The 21,564-nt window shown below is 41.9% G+C and overlaps 1 protein-coding gene across 6 annotated transcripts in view; it reads right to left on the reverse strand.

The window, feature by feature from the left end:
* Positions 1-911: 911 nt before the first annotated feature.
* Positions 912-21,564, reverse strand: part of vps8 (VPS8 subunit of CORVET complex) — a 228,787-nt gene continuing 208,134 nt past the window's right edge. For 4 of the 6 annotated variants that reach the window (XM_088421847.1, XM_088421844.1, XM_088421849.1 and 1 more), the window contains 8 exons: positions 19,945-19,993; positions 16,607-16,689; positions 12,023-12,100; positions 11,700-11,869; positions 10,699-10,873; positions 8,070-8,114; positions 2,618-2,698; positions 912-2,531 (listed from right to left, as the gene is read on the reverse strand). In XM_088421847.1, the coding sequence (XP_088277973.1) occupies positions 2,406-2,531; positions 2,618-2,698; positions 8,070-8,114; positions 10,699-10,873; positions 11,700-11,869; positions 12,023-12,100; positions 16,607-16,689; positions 19,945-19,993 (807 nt within the window). In that variant the 3' untranslated portion in view covers positions 912-2,405. The other 2 variants (XM_088421845.1, XM_088421846.1) reach the window with 2 other exon arrangements.

The raw sequence follows: 21,564 nt of genomic DNA on the forward strand, positions 1-21,564 counted from the left end.
TTTGCTTCTTGCCTTCACTTTTTTCTCCCTCAACTTTTCTTTCAACTTCAGTACATTTCCTCTCTCTTTTAAAGTTGGATTAAACTCATACTTCTTCACCCACTTGTCTAAATAACAACAACTTCCCGGTTTATGTTTTTGCATGAATTTGACATCCGGATGTCCTTTTATAATTTTAGTCGCATTTTGTCCCATTTTAGCAATTTTACTTATACCTTTTTATATCTTTTATATCTCACCTAATTTTTTCCACAATTATTACCTGGTTCGTTACTCAAATCACTTTTGATATATTCTATTATTAATTGTTAGTTTGTTTTTAAATTTTATTCCGTGGCTCTGACTCCACTATACACACGTAGACCCTTTATTGACTGATCCCGGATCACTAAGTATTGGTTAATCCTTCACTTTGTAGGTCCCTGACCTACGGAGTCCCTGACTCCGATTAACTTATTGGTTTAATCTTTCGGTTTGTAGGTCCCTGACCTACGGTGTCCCTGACTCCAATTAAACACAATATTGCCGCTAGATCCCTGATCTAGTGAGTCCCTGACTCATTGCATGACCCCGGGCCACCTATTTAGCAACAGCAAAACACACAATATCGGGTCTCGCGTATGTTACAATTACATTACCAATTATATTGAAACTCTTACCTTAAAACACCTCCCCTGGTTCGTTGGGACCCGTCACTGGAGATCCGGCTCGCCGCAGGACCAACCCTAGGTGGCCGATCCTTCAATGGAGGATGCTGTCGACAGGCTTTTGGCCGCTGATCCCACGTCGATCCAGATGTCCAGGTCTTTGGGTCCCGGGTTTCGGCACCAAGAAATGTTGGGTTTAAAGTGGGCTCAATACCCCACAAATGACCCAAGGAGAGGTGTAAATAATAACTCAGGAGTCAGAGATTTAGTTTTACCACTGCAGTGGGGAGAGCTCGAAGGAGAGCGTGACCGTGTGTCAGCCTCGTTGCAAAGTCCTTCTCCCCGAGCTCTCCGGCTGCAGTCTTTTATTGAAAAGTTGTTGCTGAGTCGTGGTGGGGTGTCATGATTCAATCAGTGGCATCACATGGCTATTGTACAAATGGCAGGCTCCACTCGCCCTTTGAACATTGTTGATAACTCACACATCCCAATGTCTATGCACAGACAATAGGGAAAACGAAACAATGCCGCTTCATCAGTGCAACAGCCAGTTTATAATTAACTTATCTTACAGCTGGTAAATGGCATCAGAACACTTTTTGATACCAGTGTTTTAATGCCATTCCAAATAATAGTTCATATATCCTATGCAACAGTTATTAGTAGTCTTTTACTATTCTGTAGATAATATAGTTCAGTGGTCCCCGACCCCCGGTGAGCGGCCCAGTACCGGTCCGTGGATCAACTGGTACCGAGCCGCGTGGGCTGCACCCAAAATAATGTTTTGGAGATGATTTAGTTTAATGCTACGTGCACACCGAACGCGAACAAGGCGAAAAAAGGGAGAGTTTTGTATTGTAGTCAATGGAATTCGCGCAACTGGGCGCAAATGTGCGTCGGCGACGCGATGGACGTGAATGGCCGCGCGCGGTCACGAGAAGCGAAATTTCGCCTTTCGCGTGAAGTTAAATTTTTTTAACTTTTTTCGCGTTTCGCGTCGCGACAGCCAATCAACTTTGGGAACATTCAACGGCTCACGCAAGGGGCAGGAATGAATCATGGCGACCGCTTTGCGGTCACCGGGAGCGAACACGGCCAGCTGAGCTTTCAATACGAAACAGAGCCAAGCAAGAGCACTCACCTGGCTTGTAGAAAAGCGTAAGCGAGAACTTGGGACAACTGGTATGTGCAGCATTTGCTTCACTTAACAGCTGTTGAACCGTAGTTCCTCGCCTCACGTGCTTGATCTTTTTTTTTTTGGCGCCGCCTGTGGCCGCTGTTGATATATAGTGAGAAGGATGATGTGGTTTTTAGAGCAGGTGTAATAACGATAAGGCCCCCCCCCCGGTCCGCAATATTAATCGAAGCGCAATATAAATGTAAGGCGTTGACCGGTCCGTGGTGGTGAAAAGGTTGGGGACCACTGATATAGTTGACTTAAAATGTGTCCACTGTGTTAATATAGAAAATCAAACAGAAAGATATGCCAAATATACAAGATTTTTTTTAATTAACATATACTCTATGAGACTGCCAAACATTTTATGAGATTTATGAGGTCAAAAGTCTCAAAGGTTACAACGGCAGCCATTCATCACTGTAAAAAGATCAGCAGGAAAACAAAGACAATCAGTTCTAAGATTATTAAAGCAATCCAATCACTTGATTCATTAATCTTTTCTACTTATCCTGTTTGGGAACAAAATAAAACCAGAACTGTGACCTGTTACTTGTGATGACCTAAAATGCTACACAGTGTTATTCTTCCAACAGAGGCGGAGGAGAAAGATTAAGAGTGAAAGCCTCTTGTGCCGGGTGATCTTGAATTAAAATCCCAGTTCTCTCATTACTGTGGCACTGAGAGAGCTCCGTCAGGAGAGACAACTGAGGGTTGAATGAGAAAGAGAACCACAATGAGTAAAGACAATTTGTTGTATTGCCAGCGTCAACCAGTGTTGGGAATGACTTACCCTTGATGGTCCTTTGTATAGGCAACGTAGCTGATCCCATGACTGTTCTTGTTGAAAGTCTAGCATTACCTCCTCAAAAACCTGGATTACGTTGAGAAAACATGGGATTGTGAGATCCATCTTTCAATAAAAATTAAAAGTGCATGATCACGTAATTTTATCAGTCAATAAAATGTACAGTATATATACTATGTAACAAAGCCTGTCCACAAATTTCTTGTGGATACCCAACTTCATCCACAACCTAAAGCATCCATTGACTTACTGTATATATGAAAGGCCTAACACTGATCCTCACTCGCCGTCAGAACAACTGAGGCCACTGGCGCCCATCTTAGGTTACCATTCGCTAAATTCGCCTTACTTGATGTAGAGCAGTGATTCTCAATTATTTTTTTAAGCCCCCCCGAGGAAAGGGAAAACACTTCATGCCACCCACTCGCCACAGTGACTATATATATATATATATATATATATATATATATATATAATATATATATATATATATATATATATATATATATATATATAAGTTCATTACCTATAGAAATTGTGATGGTATAGCTTAACTACAATTTTTTTTTAGAACAAATAAACCTTTTCAACAACTTAAAATCATCCACCTTCTTTATTTCCAATCCCCGTATATTCACTCTTCCACTTGGGTCTGTCACATATGCTCCATCTTGCTGCAGCTAACGTTCATTCCTCTGTTTTCCAGGGCCAAACTCCACCACTCTAGTGCCACTTGTTGCCTACTCTCATGACACTTCATCATGTGCAAGGGGCCAATTAATATTCCATTCAAGTAGAAGTCTGTGCCCGTATCATACTAAGCAACATTGTTTGTGAGAGTACTGGCTCAGGAGTTTTCATCAGTTTGTTCAAAGTCGCAAACAGTGGCAAACCAACAGTTTTAATGGTCACACTCATTTTCTTGTCTCAAGGAATGTTAACAATTTCTTGTCAACAGTTTTTGTCCTGTGAAAACAAAAAATATCAGCCTGTTCAAAACTTCACTTGACCATTCAAACTGTAGACAAATGTTAATGGAAAGAAAAAATCAACATGCGCTACTTAATCAAAACACTGACAAACCTGTGGACTGAGAAGTGCTGTCTAAAAATTCGGAACCGAACAAAACAGTTTTAATTCTTCTACAAGGTTGGTTGGTTGTGGTTTGCATCATATGCTAGGTTCACACTGCAGGGCTTTATGCTCAATTCAGATTTTGTTGTGAAATCCAATTTTTTGTGAGGTCGTTTGCATTTCCCAATACTGTAAATGCGAACTGTATGTGAGCTGTGTTTGTACGCTTAACAGACCAAAACTACCGCATGCGCATTAAGACATTGTGATATAACAGACAGTGGGCGCACTTAACCTGTTTAACACATTACATTGCGATGTGGAAACGGCTGTCAAAACTGAGCCAAAATATTTTCAATCTGTTAAATTTAAGAAGTAAATCAAGGAGGGGAAGGGTGAGGGTTTTTTGTAATGGCAGTTTGTGCAGTGCTCTGAGCGAGAGCGATAGAGGGAAGGTTTTAGGATTGTCTCGTCTTGCCCACCTGCACTTTGTTATTGTACATGTAAAATGCCGAGGATAGTGAGAAACGCAATTTTGATTCCTTTGTATGTTAAGCACATGTGAAGAAATTGACAATAAACTTGACTTTGACTTTGAAAGACAGAAAGGCAAAATGCAACCGAGCGCGCTCCTTTCTTTGAGTGTTTGTCGGCTCGTCTGCTATTGTTGTTTTGTATTTTCTTTTCTTAACTGCTCCCACATTTTTGAAGGTAGAATTGATACATTTGTGGCTTGTTTGTTCTGTGTGAGTCAGATGAATGCTAATTGGCCCTTAAGACTGATGTCGCATGTCAAAACATCAGCTACGTATCAGATTTAGTACCAAATACCCAAGTGGCCTGGGTCGCATTTGAAAACGATTGTATCTGTTTCGTTCAAACTACTATCGAAAGATCAGATACAGGTCGGATAGGAACAAAAAAATTGGAATTGGGTCACTTGAGGCTTCAGTGCAAAGCAATAGTGTTAGGTGTTGCTATTACTGTATTCCGGTTAACTCATTTAGAGAGACTCATTTAACTTTTCCTTCAATAATATACATATTATTGTCCTGCTACAACAACAATAAACGTATTATAGAGTGAAAAGGCTGACAATTCTTGGTAAAAGGCAGTATGCCATCTGAAACAGTAATATTGTAAAAACATGCATGTAACAATGTAATGTTGCATCATTATATTCAATTGTATATACCATGGCCCTGCTATATGGTCATTTTTTGTGTGTGTTGATTTAGCTTGCACTGTTAGGTCGCACCTTACATGGGCTCACCACCTGTGTGAGGGGCCATAGGGGTCGGGTGCAAAGAAAGCTGGGCGGCGGCCAAAGGCAAGGACCTTGGCGCACCGATCCCCGGCTACAGAAGCTAGCTCTTGGGACATGGAATGTCACCTCTGGCGGGGAAGGAGCCTGAGCTGGTGTGCGAGGCTGAGAAGTTCCGACTAGATATAGTCAGACTCACCTCCACACACAGCTTGGGCTCTGGTACCAGTACTCTCAGGAGGGGTTGGACTCTCTTCCACTCTGGAATTGCCCGCAGTGAGAGGCGCAGAGCTGGTGTGGGCATTCTTGTTGCCATTCTTGTCAGCTCAGAGGCTGTACATTGGAGTTTACCCCAGTGGACGAGAGGGTAGCCTCCCTCCGCCTTCGGATGGGGGGACGGGTCATGACTGTTGTTTGTGCCTAAGCACCAAACAGCAGTTCAGAGTGCCCACCCTTTTTGGAGTCCTTGGAGGGTGTGCTGGAGAGCGTTCCCTCCAGGGACTCCCTCATTCTGCTGGGGGACTTCAATGCTCACGTGGGCAATGACAGTGAGACTTGGAGGGGCGTGATTGGGAGTAACAGGCCCCCCCGATCTGAACTCGAGCGGTGCGTTGTTATTGGACTTCTGTGCTCGTCACGGATTGTCCATAATGAACACATGTTCAAAAATAGGGGTGTCCATATGTGCACTTGGCACCAGGACACCCTAGGCCGCAGTTCGATGATCGACAGTTGAGGGGCGGAGCTGTCAACTGATCACCGCCTTGTGGTGTGTTGGCTACGATGGTGGGGGAGGATGCCGGCCAGACCTGGCAGGCCGAAACGTATCGTGAGGGTCTGCTGGGATTGTCTGGCAGAGTCTTCTGTCAGAAGGAGTTTCAACTCCCATGCCCGGCAGAATTTCTCTCACATCCTGGGGGAGGTGGGGGACATTGAGTCTGAGTAGACCATGTTTTGCGCCCCCATTGTCGAGGCGGCTGATCGGAATTGTGGCCGTAAGGTGGTCGGTGCCTGTTGTGGCGGTAATCCCCGAACTCGCTGGTGGACAACAGCGTAAGGGATGCCGTCAAGCTGAAGAAAGAGTCCTATCAGGCCTTTTTGGCCTGTGGGACTCTAGAGGCAGCTGACAGGTACCGGCTGGCCAAACGGAGTGTGGCTTCGGCGGTTGCCACGGCAAAAACTCGGGTGTGGGAGGAATTCGGTGAGGCCATGGAAAGCGACTTCCAGACGGCTTAGAAGAAATTCTGGTCCACCATCCGGTGTCTCAGAGGGGGGAAGCAGTGCACCTATTGAGATGGGGGTGGAGATGGGGGTGGGGGTCCCTCAACTCGGGACGTTGTGAATCGGTGGGCAGAATACTTCGAAGACCTCCTCAATCCCACCGACACGTCTTCCTCTGAGGAAGCAGAGTCTTCGGGCACCGAGGTGCGCTTTCCCATCTCTGGGGCTGAAGTCACTGAGGTGGTGAAAAAACTTGGTGGCAAGGCCCCGGGGGTGGATGAGGGCTGTCTTGGCTAACACGCCTCTGCAACATCGCGTGGACGTCGGGGACAGTACCCCTGGATTGGCAAACTGGGGTGGTGGTCCCCCTTTCTAAGAAGGGGGACCGGAGGGTGTGTTCAATCTACAGGGGAATCACACTCCTCAGCCTCCCCGGTAAGGTCTATTCAGGGGTGCTGGAGAGGAGGGTCTGTCTCAGATGCAGGAGGAACAGGGTGGTTTTCGTCCGTGGAAGAGTGGACCAGCTCTACACCCTCGGCAGGGTCCTCGAGGGTGCATGGGAGTTTGCCCAACCAGTCTACATGTGCTTTGTGGACTTGGAGAAGGCGTTCGACCGTATCGCTCGGGGATCTCTGTGGGGGGTGCTTCGGGAGTATGGGGAACCGGACGCCCTGATACGGGCTGTTCAGGCCCTGTGCGACCGATGTCAGAGCTTGGTCCGCATTTCCGGCAGTAGGTCGAATTCGTTTCCAGTGAGGGTTGGACTCCGTCAAGGCTGCCCTTTGTCACCGATTCTGTTCATTACTTTTATGGACAGAATTTCTAGGCGCAGCCAAAGCATTGAGGGGGTCCAATTTGGGACCCTCAGCATTGCATCTTTGCTTTTTGCGAATGACGTGGTGCTGTTGGCTTCTTGAGGCCGTGACTTCCAACTCTCCCTGGAGCGGTTCGCAGCCGAGTGTGAAGCTGCTGGGATGAAGATCAGCACCTCCAAATCTGAGACCATGGTCCTCAGTCGGAAAAAGGGTGGAATGCCCTCTCCGGGTCGGGGATGAGGTCCTGCCCCAAGTGGAGGAGTTCACGTATCTCGGGGTCTTGTTCACAAGTGTTGGGAGGATGGAGCGTGAGATCGACAGACCTTTCGGTGCGGCGTCTGCTGTCATGCGGTCTCTGCACCGGTCTGTCGTGGTGAAGAGAGAGCTGAGCCGAAAGGTGAAGCTTTCTGTTTACCACTCGATCTATGTTTTTGCCCTCACCTATGGCCACATGCTGTGGGTCGTGACCAAAAGAACAAGATCCCGGATACAAGCGGCCAAAATGAGTTTCTTCCGCAGGGTGTCCGGGCTCTCCCTTAGAGATAGGGTGAGAAGCTCGGTCATCCGGGAGGGGCTCAGCGTCGAGCCGCTGTTCCTCCGTGTTGAGAGGAGCTAGCTGAGGTGGTTCGGGCATCTGGTTAGGATGCCCCCCGGACGCCTCCCCGGTGAGGTGTTTCGGGCATATCCCACTGGAAGGAGGCCCCGGGGACGACCCAGGACACGCTGGAAGGACTATGTCTCTCAGCTAGCCTGGGAGCGCCTGGGGATCCTTCCGGAAGAACTGGATGAAGTGGCCGGGGAAAGGGAAGTCTGGGCTTCCTTTCTCAAGCTGTTGCCCCCGCGACCCGACCCCGGAAGACAGCGGTAGAAGATGGATGGATGGACTCAAATGACATATACAAAATTTGTGGTGACTGTAACTACTATTTTCTAAAAGAACTGCCGTCAAATAATTTTGATACTTTCTTTTGCTCCTTCACAACAGAATTGTATTCAAGTTGAAATAAAAAAAGATTACTGCTATTGTTTTTTCTTTTTCTTGAGATCCCTGTTAAATCCTTACCTTCGTTCTAAAAGCTTCACCATGATGTACAGATGAAGGTCGTGCCTGAGAAAGAAAAGGACAATTGGGAGTGATATTGTCGCAAAACTCACAAGACCCTTAAATCATGTATACTTGCACTTTGCTCCGAAAAGAGTGATTAGGTGACAACTTCTCAAATGGGGGAAATGAGTGAATTAGTGAAGCATATGCCTGTGCCCAAGTGACTCAGTTCAGTGCTACAATGCAATATTACGTGTTTACAGTTGGCAATATTGTTAGATTTGTTTTAATGAGCAAATAAATATTTGAAGATAATATACATATTTCTAATAAGATTTCTAAAAAGATAACAAAAAGTAAAAGAAGAGGGAAGACAAGTAATTGAATGCTCTGCTTATGGAGTACATATTATACCAATTATTTTCAAGTAATTTAAATCAGGGTTGAGTACAAACACTGAGGAGTCGCTTAAAGCTGTCCTGCCCAATATTAAACACACACTTGATAAGGATCGTGACTTGAGGCGCAAATTAATAGCTCCTCTTTTGCAGTGACACTGCTAAACAAAGATAAAATGATCCAGGCAGGATAGAAACATTGAGCAGGCAATACCTTACAGGAATAGTATTTTTTTCTAGCTTGTGAGCTAGAACTGCAATCATATACACACGGTCAATCGACTCCATTATAGTTAAACAGCCAAACGGTGTGAGAAGTTGTGAGAAGAAAATGCTTCAAAATAAACTGTGCCATAAGAAGCTATGTATGACACGAATGGCTTGATACATCTTTATTTTGATGTTCTTCCCAGAAGCATGGTCAAAACAACGGTCAACTTGATAATCATTTGTTCCAGAGAGAGAACCAGAGAAAGATTACCAAAGTAAATAATTAGGTTTTTAAACAAATTTCCTCTGGCCTGCAGCCTCTGTTATCAAATCAATAATATGCGTCCCACCAACACTATTGACAAGTATAAAATACATGTGTACAAAAAAAGCTACCATATTGTTGTAAATGTTGTTGAGGGACATCGATGAGTGCTACACTTGACTGACTGAAAACCTTTCCTGCCCATACGTCGCACATATAAAAAAAGGAGGACATGATATAGTTGTTAAAGGGGGAAGCGTGGGCATGAAAGAGGAGGAATGGCATGCACTAAAAACAAAAAAGCGTTCAGCCGAGTAAAGAACGTCAAGAAAAAAAAAGGGCGTCAATTGAAAACTTAGAATGTCAGTCGTCGCTTGATTGTTGTTTTATTAGTGCCTTTGATTGATTGCTTGAACTCTATTTCCAGGCAACACTGTGTGAACATGATTATGTTGTCAAAACAGAGGTTGCTCACTCAGGAAACCAAAGATGATCAAGTTGGTTCAGTTGTTGTTGTGGCGTAGAGAGAGCACAACTATATTTAGCGGCAATGAGGGATTTACATCAGTTTTCATGACTAAGCTTCTGGAAAAAAAAACTTCAAAATAAAAGCATGACAATGCCGTTCATGTCATATATTATTTGTATAAGTACAGTTTATTTTGAAGGATTGGCTGACTTCCTCACAAATTTGGCTTTGACTATGATACCGTGGCTTAATAAGCAGAGCATTAACTGCACTTAGTACTTCTAAACAAATAAACAGAAATAAATAAACTGTAGAGGTTTTTAGTGAGCATTTAATAGTGAATAATATATAATGTTTCTTGTAAAATTAGATGTTTAATCTGAAAGTGTTTTTATCAGAAAGAGCTTTTCTTCATTTGTTGTGGTCTTCAAATATTCATCCTTCAAATGACTTTGGTAACCACTTTAAAATGAAAATGTGCCAAAAAGTATGCCATTTGCAATTAAAAAAAAATCATATAACAGTTCATTTGTATTTAATGTTGTTGTTTCTAAGAATGTCAGGTGTAATGGTTGGCCCTCACAAATTTTCACCTTACCCAATCCGACCCTGTTTGAAAAAAGCTTGGACAACCATGGTATTTCCACTTTCCACAGTTAATTATATGCATATAAATTACATTTGGCACAGTGGCAATGTAATTTCTTACTAAACATGAGTTTGGAACAGTGGCAGTGTAATTTCTTACTAAACATGAGTTACATGGTACCATTATTTCTAACTCGGAGGTAAAATGCCTTGTTTGCAGAGGCCGCATCTGTGCCTGGCTCGCCCCCTTTGTAAAATCGTTTGATGGTGGCCAGCCACAAAACATTCGTCCATCCATCATCTTGACCGCCAATCCTCAAGAAGCTTGTGTGTGATGAAGACTATTCCAACAGCAGGGCCAAAAGCAGGTGGTTTACTGACAGTCAAATATGAAACAGCGTCAATATATCGTTTTCGCTAACACCTGTTCCTCCTATCAAAACAATAAGTGTGGGAACCCGGTATTTATAACAATAGTTCTGCCCACGGGTGAATTATTTCCGACTGACATTGATTGTCCAGCTGTGTATTTCAAAACACAACATTTTTGCCACCATGGCAGTTTCAACAGAAATGCCTCGGACGAACTAATAAATGAAACATTGCTGTTTACTTGGCTGACTCATAGGTCTCACTTAGTTCTTGGTCTCAATCGTTCTTGACAAAAACACTAGTTGGACGTTATAAGGCAGAGCCTTGCTGGTCAAATAAACAAACCTGTGCAAGGGATGTGCAGCGACTTTTCTTTGGTACAATATACTGCCCGCCTCGTCCTCTGATGGTGGAACACTTGTAGCAACTCCACTGCTGCTGTTGCTGCTCTGAAGCACATCCCAACCCACAGTCCATAGTTTGCTGCTGCAGGCAGTCAACGTGGTATAGGTGACCACAGCTGACAAGGCAGAAAAATACATTAGTATTGAGAACATAGCTACAGTTTGCTTGAAACCTAAAACCGAGCCACCGTAAGATTGAGGATAGAGTCTCGGATAGTAAAACCTGCTTTTTGGGAATATCTTTCCTTTATTTGGGGAAACCCCATGTGCTAAAGTTTTCTTTGGTTAAACCTTGGTAACAACTAAATCAAAGTGTTTTTAAAGCACAAGTTTGGGATAAGTTCCAATTTAAAAAAAAGAGTGACAAAAATAAACTAATGTTCAGATATAACAAAAGAGAAAAGGCATATCACAACAATACTTTACTTAAATTTATGGACCATTTGAAAGGTAATGTAATTTTTGAAAGGTAATGTAAAATATAAAATTTGATATGGCGTTTATTTCGAGCTTATAAACAATTCTGCAATTTACATGTAAAATGTGATTCACGATAAGAACGATTAAGAATACAAACTGCACTACAGAACGGACTAAATCCGTATCTAGAAATTTGGGGTCTCTAATTCAATTCAGAATCAATTTTTGATTCAAAACAATTTGATTCATTACTTCAAAATGAGTTCTGCTTCAATCTATATGTGCAAAGAATCATCATACTTTGTGGGTCATTTTTGCAAGACAGAATCAAGAAAGGAAGTTAATAAAAAGAGGTAATTAGTTTTTAGAGTATAAAATAAGATGAAACAAAAAAGTAGAACAAGATAAATTGTCATTTCATCTCGTGTACAACAAGACTGACGAGTCCTTCTTGTCAAGATAGCATCGTCAGAGTAAAAGGTATGCAATTTCCAGAGTGCTATTGTGTATAGATTGTGTTACCTAAATAGAAACATCTGCTCATTTGGGTCTTGCCACCTCTTGTACTGTTGTAGGCAAATGTTGCAGTAGTCTTGTCTTGGATGGAGTCCCCTCATAACAGCAGTGCACAGATGAGCCAGAGACCAGTGGAGGTCATGGTTTAACAGAGCAGTCGTTGTTTCAAATAAAGTCTAAAGCACAAAAAACAAGCTACACCGTATTAGAAAATGTCTTTTTAATTTTGCTTGACAACCAACATGTTATTGTGTAAAGTGTAGAAAATGGGATTTCCCTTCTCTTGTACAGTCTTCCAGTAAAACAATGAGTTTGCTGTACTGGTTTACCTGTTCATAGTTGAAAGTGTCAAGCATACCAAGAATTAGGACTTGGATCTCGACAAGTTGTCCTTTATAAATGGGATTCTGTTGGACACAAAATGCAGTCAATTGATAATATACAAATAAATGTAAATTATGAATTCCATGCACACCAGTCGATATGTCCCTGGAGTGTAAAACTAAACAATTAAGTAAATCTTTTGCTTTCCTCTTTGTTTCCAAAAGCTGAGCAAGCTGTTCTGAAGTCTACCTCACTTAAATCAGTGTTTAGTTCTCATTTGGGACATATTCAAATGTTTCCTCAAGATATTGTTGTGGAGGCCACAATAATTTAACAAAATATCACGACACTGCGCACACACGCGTGCACGCACCTGCACATGCAGACACACACACACACGGCAGTTGTTCATTGTACTTTTCTGGACACACAATCTTTCCCGCACAGATAGCTGAGAAATGTCTTTGTCCTGAAATTACTGAGGTCATGCTCAATCTGCAGGGCGTGACACTCAATTTAAAATTTTTAAGGGAATGTGCACATGACATCCCACCCCCCATGTGCAGAAACATCACAAGTATATAAAATACTTGTAAGTAGTTGTCAGAGAAATCTCTAAAAGAAGATTAAGACAAGCCTAGCTGCTAAGCAGCAAAAAGAGTGACTCAGACCAACCAAGATTGACTTTTCTATACCATGGATAGGGAAAAAGCTTGGACAAATGAACTCGTGGGTTCTCCAACGCTAATTCAATTCGCCCAGCCGCCCATCCTGGCTTTTTATTCAGCAAAGCATTGTACATTACAAGACATAACAAAAAGTGCCAGTCGGGTGCCACCAACAGCTGGGCCAAGGTCCCAGGCTCACACTTTCCTGCGTCAACAGCTTTATCTAAGGACTGGGGCGAGATGAACTAGGACTGCACACATGGATAGCAATGCACACTATTCTAGACAAGAAATATAAGCACATAATGATAACAACCTAATATATGATTTCCTTCACAGTAGTCCATCCATACATCCATTTTCTGTAGCCACTTATCCTCAATAGGGTTGCAAGGTCTGCTGGTTCCCATCCCAGCTGTCTATGGGCAGTAGAGGGGAGACACCCTCAAATGGTTGCCAGCCAATTGTAGGGCACACAGAGATGAACAAGTGTGGGAATAAGTGATAATAATAATAACATTCACGCACTCAATCACACCTAAGGACGATTTAGTGTGCCTGATACACCTGCCATGCATGTTTTTGGAGTGTGGGAGGAAGTCGAAGTGCCTGCAGAGAACCCACACGGGCTTGGGCAGAACTTGCAAACGCCATACACAAAGGCAGGCGTGAGGTGGATTTGAACCTTGATTTGAACCCTGAACAGTGTATTGCAGAATAATCATATAATAAATACTATTCTCCAATAGGGGGCAGCACAGTACTTTGAGAGAAGAGCTTAAGAGGTGGTGCTGATTGGAGGGAATGACAGATGTCAGTCTCGCTAATCACCAGCAATTTTCAGGTGGTGGTGGGTCACAATATTTTTCCAAAGTAAAATCGTTGGCTCAAAACAGGTTAAAAAAACACTGACCTGGATCACACGTGACTTAATTTTAATTGCCCAAATGTGAGTTAATGTCACATATCTTTTGAGTATCATGTCCAAATGCAATGTTATATGCTTTTTTAAGAATATGAAGTCAAGAAAAAAAAAATAGATAGGACTGTGGTAGTCTTCTTTCTTTCAAACTGTTAATGGTATCTTGCAACATGGAAGATTGAAGAGAAATCAGGTTATTTATCTTTATAAACCAGGACTTGATTTTATACAGATACTGCAGTTAACACATCAATTATGATCATTTAGAGGGATGATTGGAAGTCTTATTAGGAAGTTTAATGCTGAGGCTGAGACAAAACACTAGCAGTGTGCGGGAGAAAAAATGTGGTTTTGGCGAAAGCTGAGTGAAGAAAATCCATGAATGACAGTTGAATAACTGTGACTGGACTTGTCAGAAGAAGGTTCTAGGATTTCAGCCCAGAAAATATGGCACATTGTGATGAAGACCACTGTGCCAGAATACAAAGCTCTGCTGACTCCATCCATCCAAAAAGAGTTGACTCCCGCACGCCATAAACCACAAGTACAAACCCCAAGGTTTTGTCATACTGTTCTCCAGCATGACAAGATGAAATTGCAACTCTTTGGGCCTATGAATGTTGCTCTCTAGAGGTTAGGTTGTCTATAGCTTTTGCCCCTCTTTTGTTACCTTAGTTCCTTAGATGAAACTTTGAACTATTTGGTGTACACAGTATTATTACAGTGGTGCTTGGGGACATGTTGCGATGTTGTTGTTGTTTTTTTTTTTTTTTTATGCCGTCTTCACCTAGGGTAAAGGTTGTTGGATGGTTTTTGTTGTTACTCATTTGCCGTGAATTTCTTTCATTATGACTATGCTGCTTATTGAGGAAAGTATATGATTGTTGCATTTTAGCTGTGTTGCTCCCTGAGGGATGCAGAGAACAATTAAATCCTGAGAGGCATTCATTGGGTGTCTTTTCTTGAACCCACACTCATACCTTTTATGTACATATGTACTGTACATAGAGTGTGAAAGTTACCAATAATTCAATTACATAATAGCTTTTAGATGCTTGTGTGACTGTCCTGTCCAACTGACTTGACTTTGCATGCTTCATACTTAACAAAAAACTCTATAGGAGCCAGAGAAGACGAGTATAGCCCAATTCTTGAACCAGAAGGCACTGGCCAGCTGGGAGAGCTACAAGTCGGTCAAGTTGACTCAGAAGGTGCTGGCGCCTACCTCCTTCGAGAAGCAAGAGCGTCAGGCTCATCATCACGTCAACCCCAACATAGTTGCCAGGCTGAGGCTCCTCGCCAAGACCACAGTCAAGGAGGATCACAGGAACACAGCTGACATTCTGGAGATGTTCCTGAGGACGATCTAAGTAATGAACATGTACGAGCATGGGCAGGACGTATGCTGGAATGACAAGTACCGCTGTGTGCTGAGGCAGAGGGCAGGAGGTAGCAAGGGAGGGATTAACGCTTTGAGGACCAAGCAGGCCCTTTTGACGTGCAGGCCGACCTGCACCGCACCATGGCAAAGGTAAAGAAGGATGATGAAATGATCTTGGCCGAGCTTGCAAGGGAGCTGGCCAATACCCAGCTGGACCCATCAATGGACAAGTTGCTCCTCGCTGCAGTCGATAACTACGCCAGCTACCTGGCCAGGAAGGTTCAGGCCAACTCCTCTGTGTGGCTGAGTGCTGCAAGAAGGAGCTTAACTCGCAGGAAAAGATAAGAGATTGCCGTGGAGCTATAGAGGGGCAACTCGCCCTCTGTAATGTTTGACGGCCTGGTCGAGCTGGTCAATAGTGGAGAGTAAGTCCTTGGAGCAACCGACCAGCGGGAGGAGTAGCAGGGTCGAGGGGGACAAGAAAGAGACGGCAAGTGACAGAAATGTGTACAAGTCCAGGAAGCTGAGCGGGGCTCACAAGTCATGGGCCAACAGGCTAAAGTGATTGTTGAAGGACAAGGGTCAGATAGCTGGTAAGACGTGCTGCGGCAATAGTGACATCAGAATTCAACCTAAATAATTTGTGATTGTATATGCAAATTTTGCTTTTGTTGAGTAAAATTAAGAATGTTTCTGCATGCTCTCCTCAAGTATAAAACTTCTGGTGTGAAAATTGAGTATTTATTTGGGGTTTAGAACTTCGGTTGCGCTAAATAAAAACATTTTAAGTAGCTATTTTGGTCAAAAACTTATTAAATATGATAAATATTGCTATTGCTCCTGAAAATATAGATGATTATCTCTGCATTTGGTGATTTTTGTGCATCTAGCGTATTATGTAAGGATTTTATAGCAATTTTAAGTTTTGTTATACTTATATATAAAAAAAAAAATACTGGATTTTATTAGGGAATGAGTTTGAATTTTTTTAAAGCTTCTGCTCATGGAGACTCATATATGCCTGAAGGTTGGTGACTGTTTTGGTTTTGGGTCACTACGTGCTTTGGTTTTAAAAATATTCAAATTTTAATTTTTGAAAATAGGCCCCCTACGGATCGGCCCTGGGCCCCATTTCCTGTCAAGTAATAGTGAAGCCTATGACTTAAGTCATACAGTAAAATATAAATAAAATATTAAAAAGGGTAGACATCTACCTGCTTTTTATGAGGGAAAACTTAAAAAATCAGCAGAGTATCAACTACTTGTTCTCCTCACTGTATTATCAGTTACACAGCATCTCAGAAACTTTCAGACACTCTTGTTTTCACAAGAGGCGCATTCCCTGATGAACTTATGCTGGGGTTGGACTGCAGAGAAATGGTGCGAGAATGATCTCCCTAGAAATGCTCAAAGTACTGCACAAAGGCGTTAAAGGTACAATTACATGGCCAAAAAGCGGACCGCCGACTTCCGCATGTTAGGCGGACACATTAACCACTGTGCTTAGCTTTTGTAAGCAACAGACTTATTCCTCCCCTGTTAGATCCATCAGTATGTACAATACAGTAAGTATCAAAAAGGTGAGTAATGTGTAATTAAAAGAAAACAACACACATACTTGTAGTATCTGCTGGATGATTGCAGGCAGTGAAACCAAGCTGCTCATACTGTTGAGAACATTCATTGTCAAGTCCTGCAAGGCTGGAACACACAAATCCGTTGCTTTAACCAGCACTATTTAAACAAAAGCTGACCGTATTTTTTACAAACAAGCTTCCACTTTGTCCTGTATTTGAACTAATTATAGGGCTTGTAATGATATATATGAAGGAAATTCTAATTATTGGAACTTATATCCATGTTACAATGTTTCTATTCCTCACCCCAAACACCCCCAATGTGTTATTTTCTTTGATGCGTTTAGAAGAATTCCTTGCTTATTCTGCGCTCTCTCCACTGGCACCACCCAAGCAGACTAACCATGACTTACAGGAGATATGATAATAATAAAAGTCCCTCATACCACCTCTAGGCCGCATCCGTACCTTCCCTGCATGAATAAATATACACCCAGCTAATTTGAGATGTTCATATTTCTACCTTGGGTTTCATTCTGGGCTTAGGGAGGAGAGACTTTGCACTGAGTTGGCAATGTAAACAGCAATGTTTCATTTTTTAGTTTTACTGTAGAAATATGTCAAAGAAGAGAATATGAATGTTTAGGAGCACATGGTCAGACAATCCATGTTGTAGTACATATTTCATCCAGAATCTCTTGTAAGTTGTAGTTTTGCAAGAGGGCTGATTTGACAGGAGAAACTAGTCTTAAGACATATGCTCTCTTGATAAATGTTTTGCTTTATTGATTTGAATGTGATTAAAATGTCTGTTTTTGGCTTCTTCATTGACATCGCCTCTGACCCCCATTAATGAGCGTTACAACATTAGCTTTTTTTGTTGTTTGTTTGTGGCGGTTGGCTTTAGAAGGACGTCATGAAGGGGGCGCGGCAAGCACATGATGAGAGGCATGGTTTCAGTAAACAAGCTGTTTCACTTCCTGGTTAGAAATGCAGCCACAAAAACGGCTAATTTGATAAGAAATGTAATTTCTAATGCACCAAATGAAAAGCAAAGGAACAGCAAATTAGTGTATGAGTAATTGACTGTATGAGCCCCTAATTTTCTAAAATGGCGACAACCAACAAAAGGAGGAAAGTTGAGCTGCAGTGTGATGCAGTGTGATGCAGTGAGCTGCAGTCAGCACCGGCAGCTTTGTATCGCCAACTTTTACTGACAGCTGGATAAGGACAAGTTACCGAGAGATTCCAGCATTTGGGAAGAAATTGCTAAGCTTGTTCGGGTCAATGTATTTGTGTGAGAAGACATTCTCGGTTATGATCTTAAAAAAGAGCCGTGTGAGGACACGGCTACCGGATTTTCACTTAAAAGACATCTTGCGCATCCATACTACTGCCATAGAGCCACACCTGGCCTTTGTCCTGCACTCCAGATCTCAAGTTTCACCCATCACACTCATGCGGACCAATCATTTTTCATTTACAATAAGTCTGAAAACTTTTTTTTTTTAAGTTTTTGCTCCAGAATAATAAACATTTAAAAATCCAATCAACATTTATAGTTACTAATTTGATAGTTTAAATAAGTCCTGCACTTATTTAATATTTTAAATGAGCCCTGCACTTGTTGATATGACTATTGCTTGCTCATTTCTCTGTTATTGTGTTTAAAAATTCTATAAATATAAAACTACCATGGTGAGATAGTTTTTTATGTTTCAAATGTAATTTGCACCCAAGAGTACTAGTACTTCTGTTCAACTGATAAACACGCATTCTGTTAAACACAAAATGGCTCGCTGAAATGTATTTAAATTAATTGTTGCTATATGTCAAGAATGGCTGCCAAGGTTGGCCCCCCTATATTTTTAACACACCAAATCTGGCCCACTTTGCAAAAAGTTTGGACCCCCCTGATCTATGCAGTCCTTGTCCATCTCGCCCCAGTCCTTAGATAAAGCTATTGACACAGGAAAGTGTGAGTTTTAACTTTCTCCCAGTTGTTGTTTGAGATCAGCGGCGCCAAACTCTGTGCAGTTGGGATATTGTGCAATGTTTTGCTGAATGAATAAAAAAGCGAGCGGGGATGGCAGGTCACTTGACAGACCCTGAAGCGAACACGAACGTGTGACCTTCTGCTGTCCCTTGCGAGCAAGAAAAGTCAATCTTGGTTGGTCCGAGTTAGTATTTTGCAACCTAGCTTGGGCTTGTCTTAGTCTTCTTTCATAGATTTCTCTGCCAACTTGCAGCATCAAAATTGAATTCATAAAATTGAATTAAAATGGTAATTGAATTAATCGTGTGTAACTTTACAGTTATAGTAAAATTATCAAGAGCCTTTCAGCACTAAAATTTTAAGATTTTGTCTATATATTTTTTTTAGTCATCAAGTTAAGGTCACTATTTTTTCTTCCTGTACAATTAATACCTTTAACAACGTTTTCCACCTGCTTTTGACACAAAAATCACATGCTCGAGCCTTGGTTAAAGGTAAGGCTCAATACAATATAACACAATACAGACAATACGAAAATTTCGCCGTGTCCTTACACGGCTCTTATTTAAGTTCATAACCGAGAATGTCTTCTCACACAAATACGTCGAACCGAACAAGCTTAGCATTTTCTTAGTGTACAAATTGACCACGGGCCGCATTTGGCCATGACCATGGCCAGACTTTGGACATGTCTGGCATAGATGGATTGCAATAAATGTGATTCTGGTTATGAAATAAACACATAATAATAACTTAATATATGATTTCTTTCACACAAGTTGGCCACTGATTCAAAAGTCAAAGCTTGAAATCAGCTTTTTGCATTTTTATATTGATTGTAACAAAAAAAAAAAACAAAGGAAAAATCTTTTATCTGTCACACGGTAATCTATTTAAAAACCAACAACTGTTAAGGGTTGAGTGCCAAACTCAAAGGCATTGATATTCAGGAAGCCATTCAGCATTTTTCCAGTAGGTAGTCCAACCTTTGTATTTCTTAGCCCATAAAGGTCATGTAACATTGTTTTATCATTGCTCATTCCCCGTCCATTCGATTCACACAGTTCCAATTACATATTATTCCAATTAAACATGTCAATGGGATTTTCAGCGTGGAAAACAGGGAATTGTGGAAAATCTGTAAACATTTTGAATGAAAAAAACGGAAGCAGTTGTCGGACAATTAATTGGAATAATATGAAATTGGACCGTGTGAATCAGATGAACTGGGAATGAGTTGAAACACGTCAAAAAACAGGCAGAATAAAAAAAAAGAGGAATAACATGTGTGAAGGCTATCACCTTTAAACAATAATTATTATAAGTGTGTGGTGTGTACATGGAAAGAGTATCACACTTTGCTGGATGAGTGAGCATCTTTACCTTGTTTCTGAGGAGTCATCAATGTCTCAAGCAAAGAAAACCAGAGCTCCTGTACAAAAGAAAAACAGGACTTTTGCAACTGGGGCTGCTTTAAAAACCACATCACAAACGTATGGACGGGGCTTTCTGTCGCTGTACTTTTTGTCCACTTTTTTATCGCGCGAGGAGAGGGGAGGGGAGAGAGGGGAGGGGAGTGGAGTGGAGCGAGCTTGCTGTGCACTTCACGGTAGATCCGGAAAGAAGAGCATTGCTGAGAACTTTCACTTTTGTGGGAAGTGACAGAGAAAATATTTTCACCGACAGCACCTTTATACTTCTCGGCAATACTCGCCTGCCAAAAAATAAAAGTTTCAATGTCGCAATCAAGTGGCCGAGACCGTGCTAAATATTGTGTTGACAATGCTGCGCTATCGTTAGCTTTGCACAGTAACTGCAGTTCAACAGCTGTTAAGTGAAGCAAACGCTGTACATACCAGTTGTCCCAAGTTCTCGCTTCCGCCTTTCGACAAGTCAGGTGAGGGCTCTTGCTTGGCTCTGTTTCGTATTGAAAGCTCAGCTGGCCGTGTTGGATCGCTCCCGGTGACCGCAAGGTGGCCGCCATGATTCATTCCTGCCTCCTGCGTGAGCCGTTGAATGTTCCCGAAGTTGATTTTTTTTTACTTTTTTCGGGTTTTGCGTCGCGACAGCCAATCAACTTTGGAAACATTCAACAGCTCACGCAGGAGGCAGGAATGAATCATGGTGGCCGCTTTGCGGTCATCGGGAGCTATCCAACACGACCAGCTGAGCTTTCAATACAAAACAGAGCCATGCAAGAGCACTCACCTGGCTTGTAGAAAGGCAGAAGCTAGAACTTGGGACAACTGGTAAGCGCTACATTTGCCTCACTTAACAACCGTTGAACCGTAGTTACTGTGCTAAGCTAACGATAGCGCAGCATTGTCAGCACAATATTTGACACGGTCTCGGCCACTTGATTGCGACATTAAAACTTTTATTTTTTTGGCAGGCGAGTATTGCCGCAAAGCGAGGGACTCCCAGTATAAAAAAAAAGAAGAAGAAAGTTGCTATCGGTGAAAATATTGGCTCGGTCACATCCTAGAAAAGTGAAAAGTTCTCAGCAATGCTCTTCTTTCCGGATCTACCGTAAAGTGCACAGCAAGCTCGCTCCCCTCCCCTTCCCTCCCCAAGATTTTAAATCAAACAAACATGCAAAATTATTTTTCAAATAATTATTGATTTAATTGTTTCAGGAAAATATACATTCATAAAACAAATGTTAAATTCAGTAGTTCAATCAATTTAATAATTGTAAACCACCAGATTCTTCCCCATACTAGAATGGTTCTACCCAATTTGTCATGTGCCACCTCTCGACACTTATTGAGTAAATTATTTATTTTTGTGAACACATCTGCTATGATTCCAAAAGTTGAATATTTTTCTGTGGACACATATTTATTTATCATTATTTCTTTTTGAGAACAGGTCTGACAATGTTTATTATTTTGGGGGGGACAAATATTTAAAAAAAAATTAAGTTCATTATTTATTTTTGTGAAGAGATTTCTACAGTAATCCCAACACATGACACTTTAATATATTGTGAAAAAATATGTA

This window comes from Hippichthys cyanospilos, chromosome 8 (genome assembly GCF_059441005.1).
Source record: "Hippichthys cyanospilos isolate Australia breed blue-spotted pipefish chromosome 8, RoL_Hcya_1.0, whole genome shotgun sequence".
Classification (NCBI taxonomy): Eukaryota; Metazoa; Chordata; class Actinopteri; order Syngnathiformes; family Syngnathidae; genus Hippichthys; species Hippichthys cyanospilos.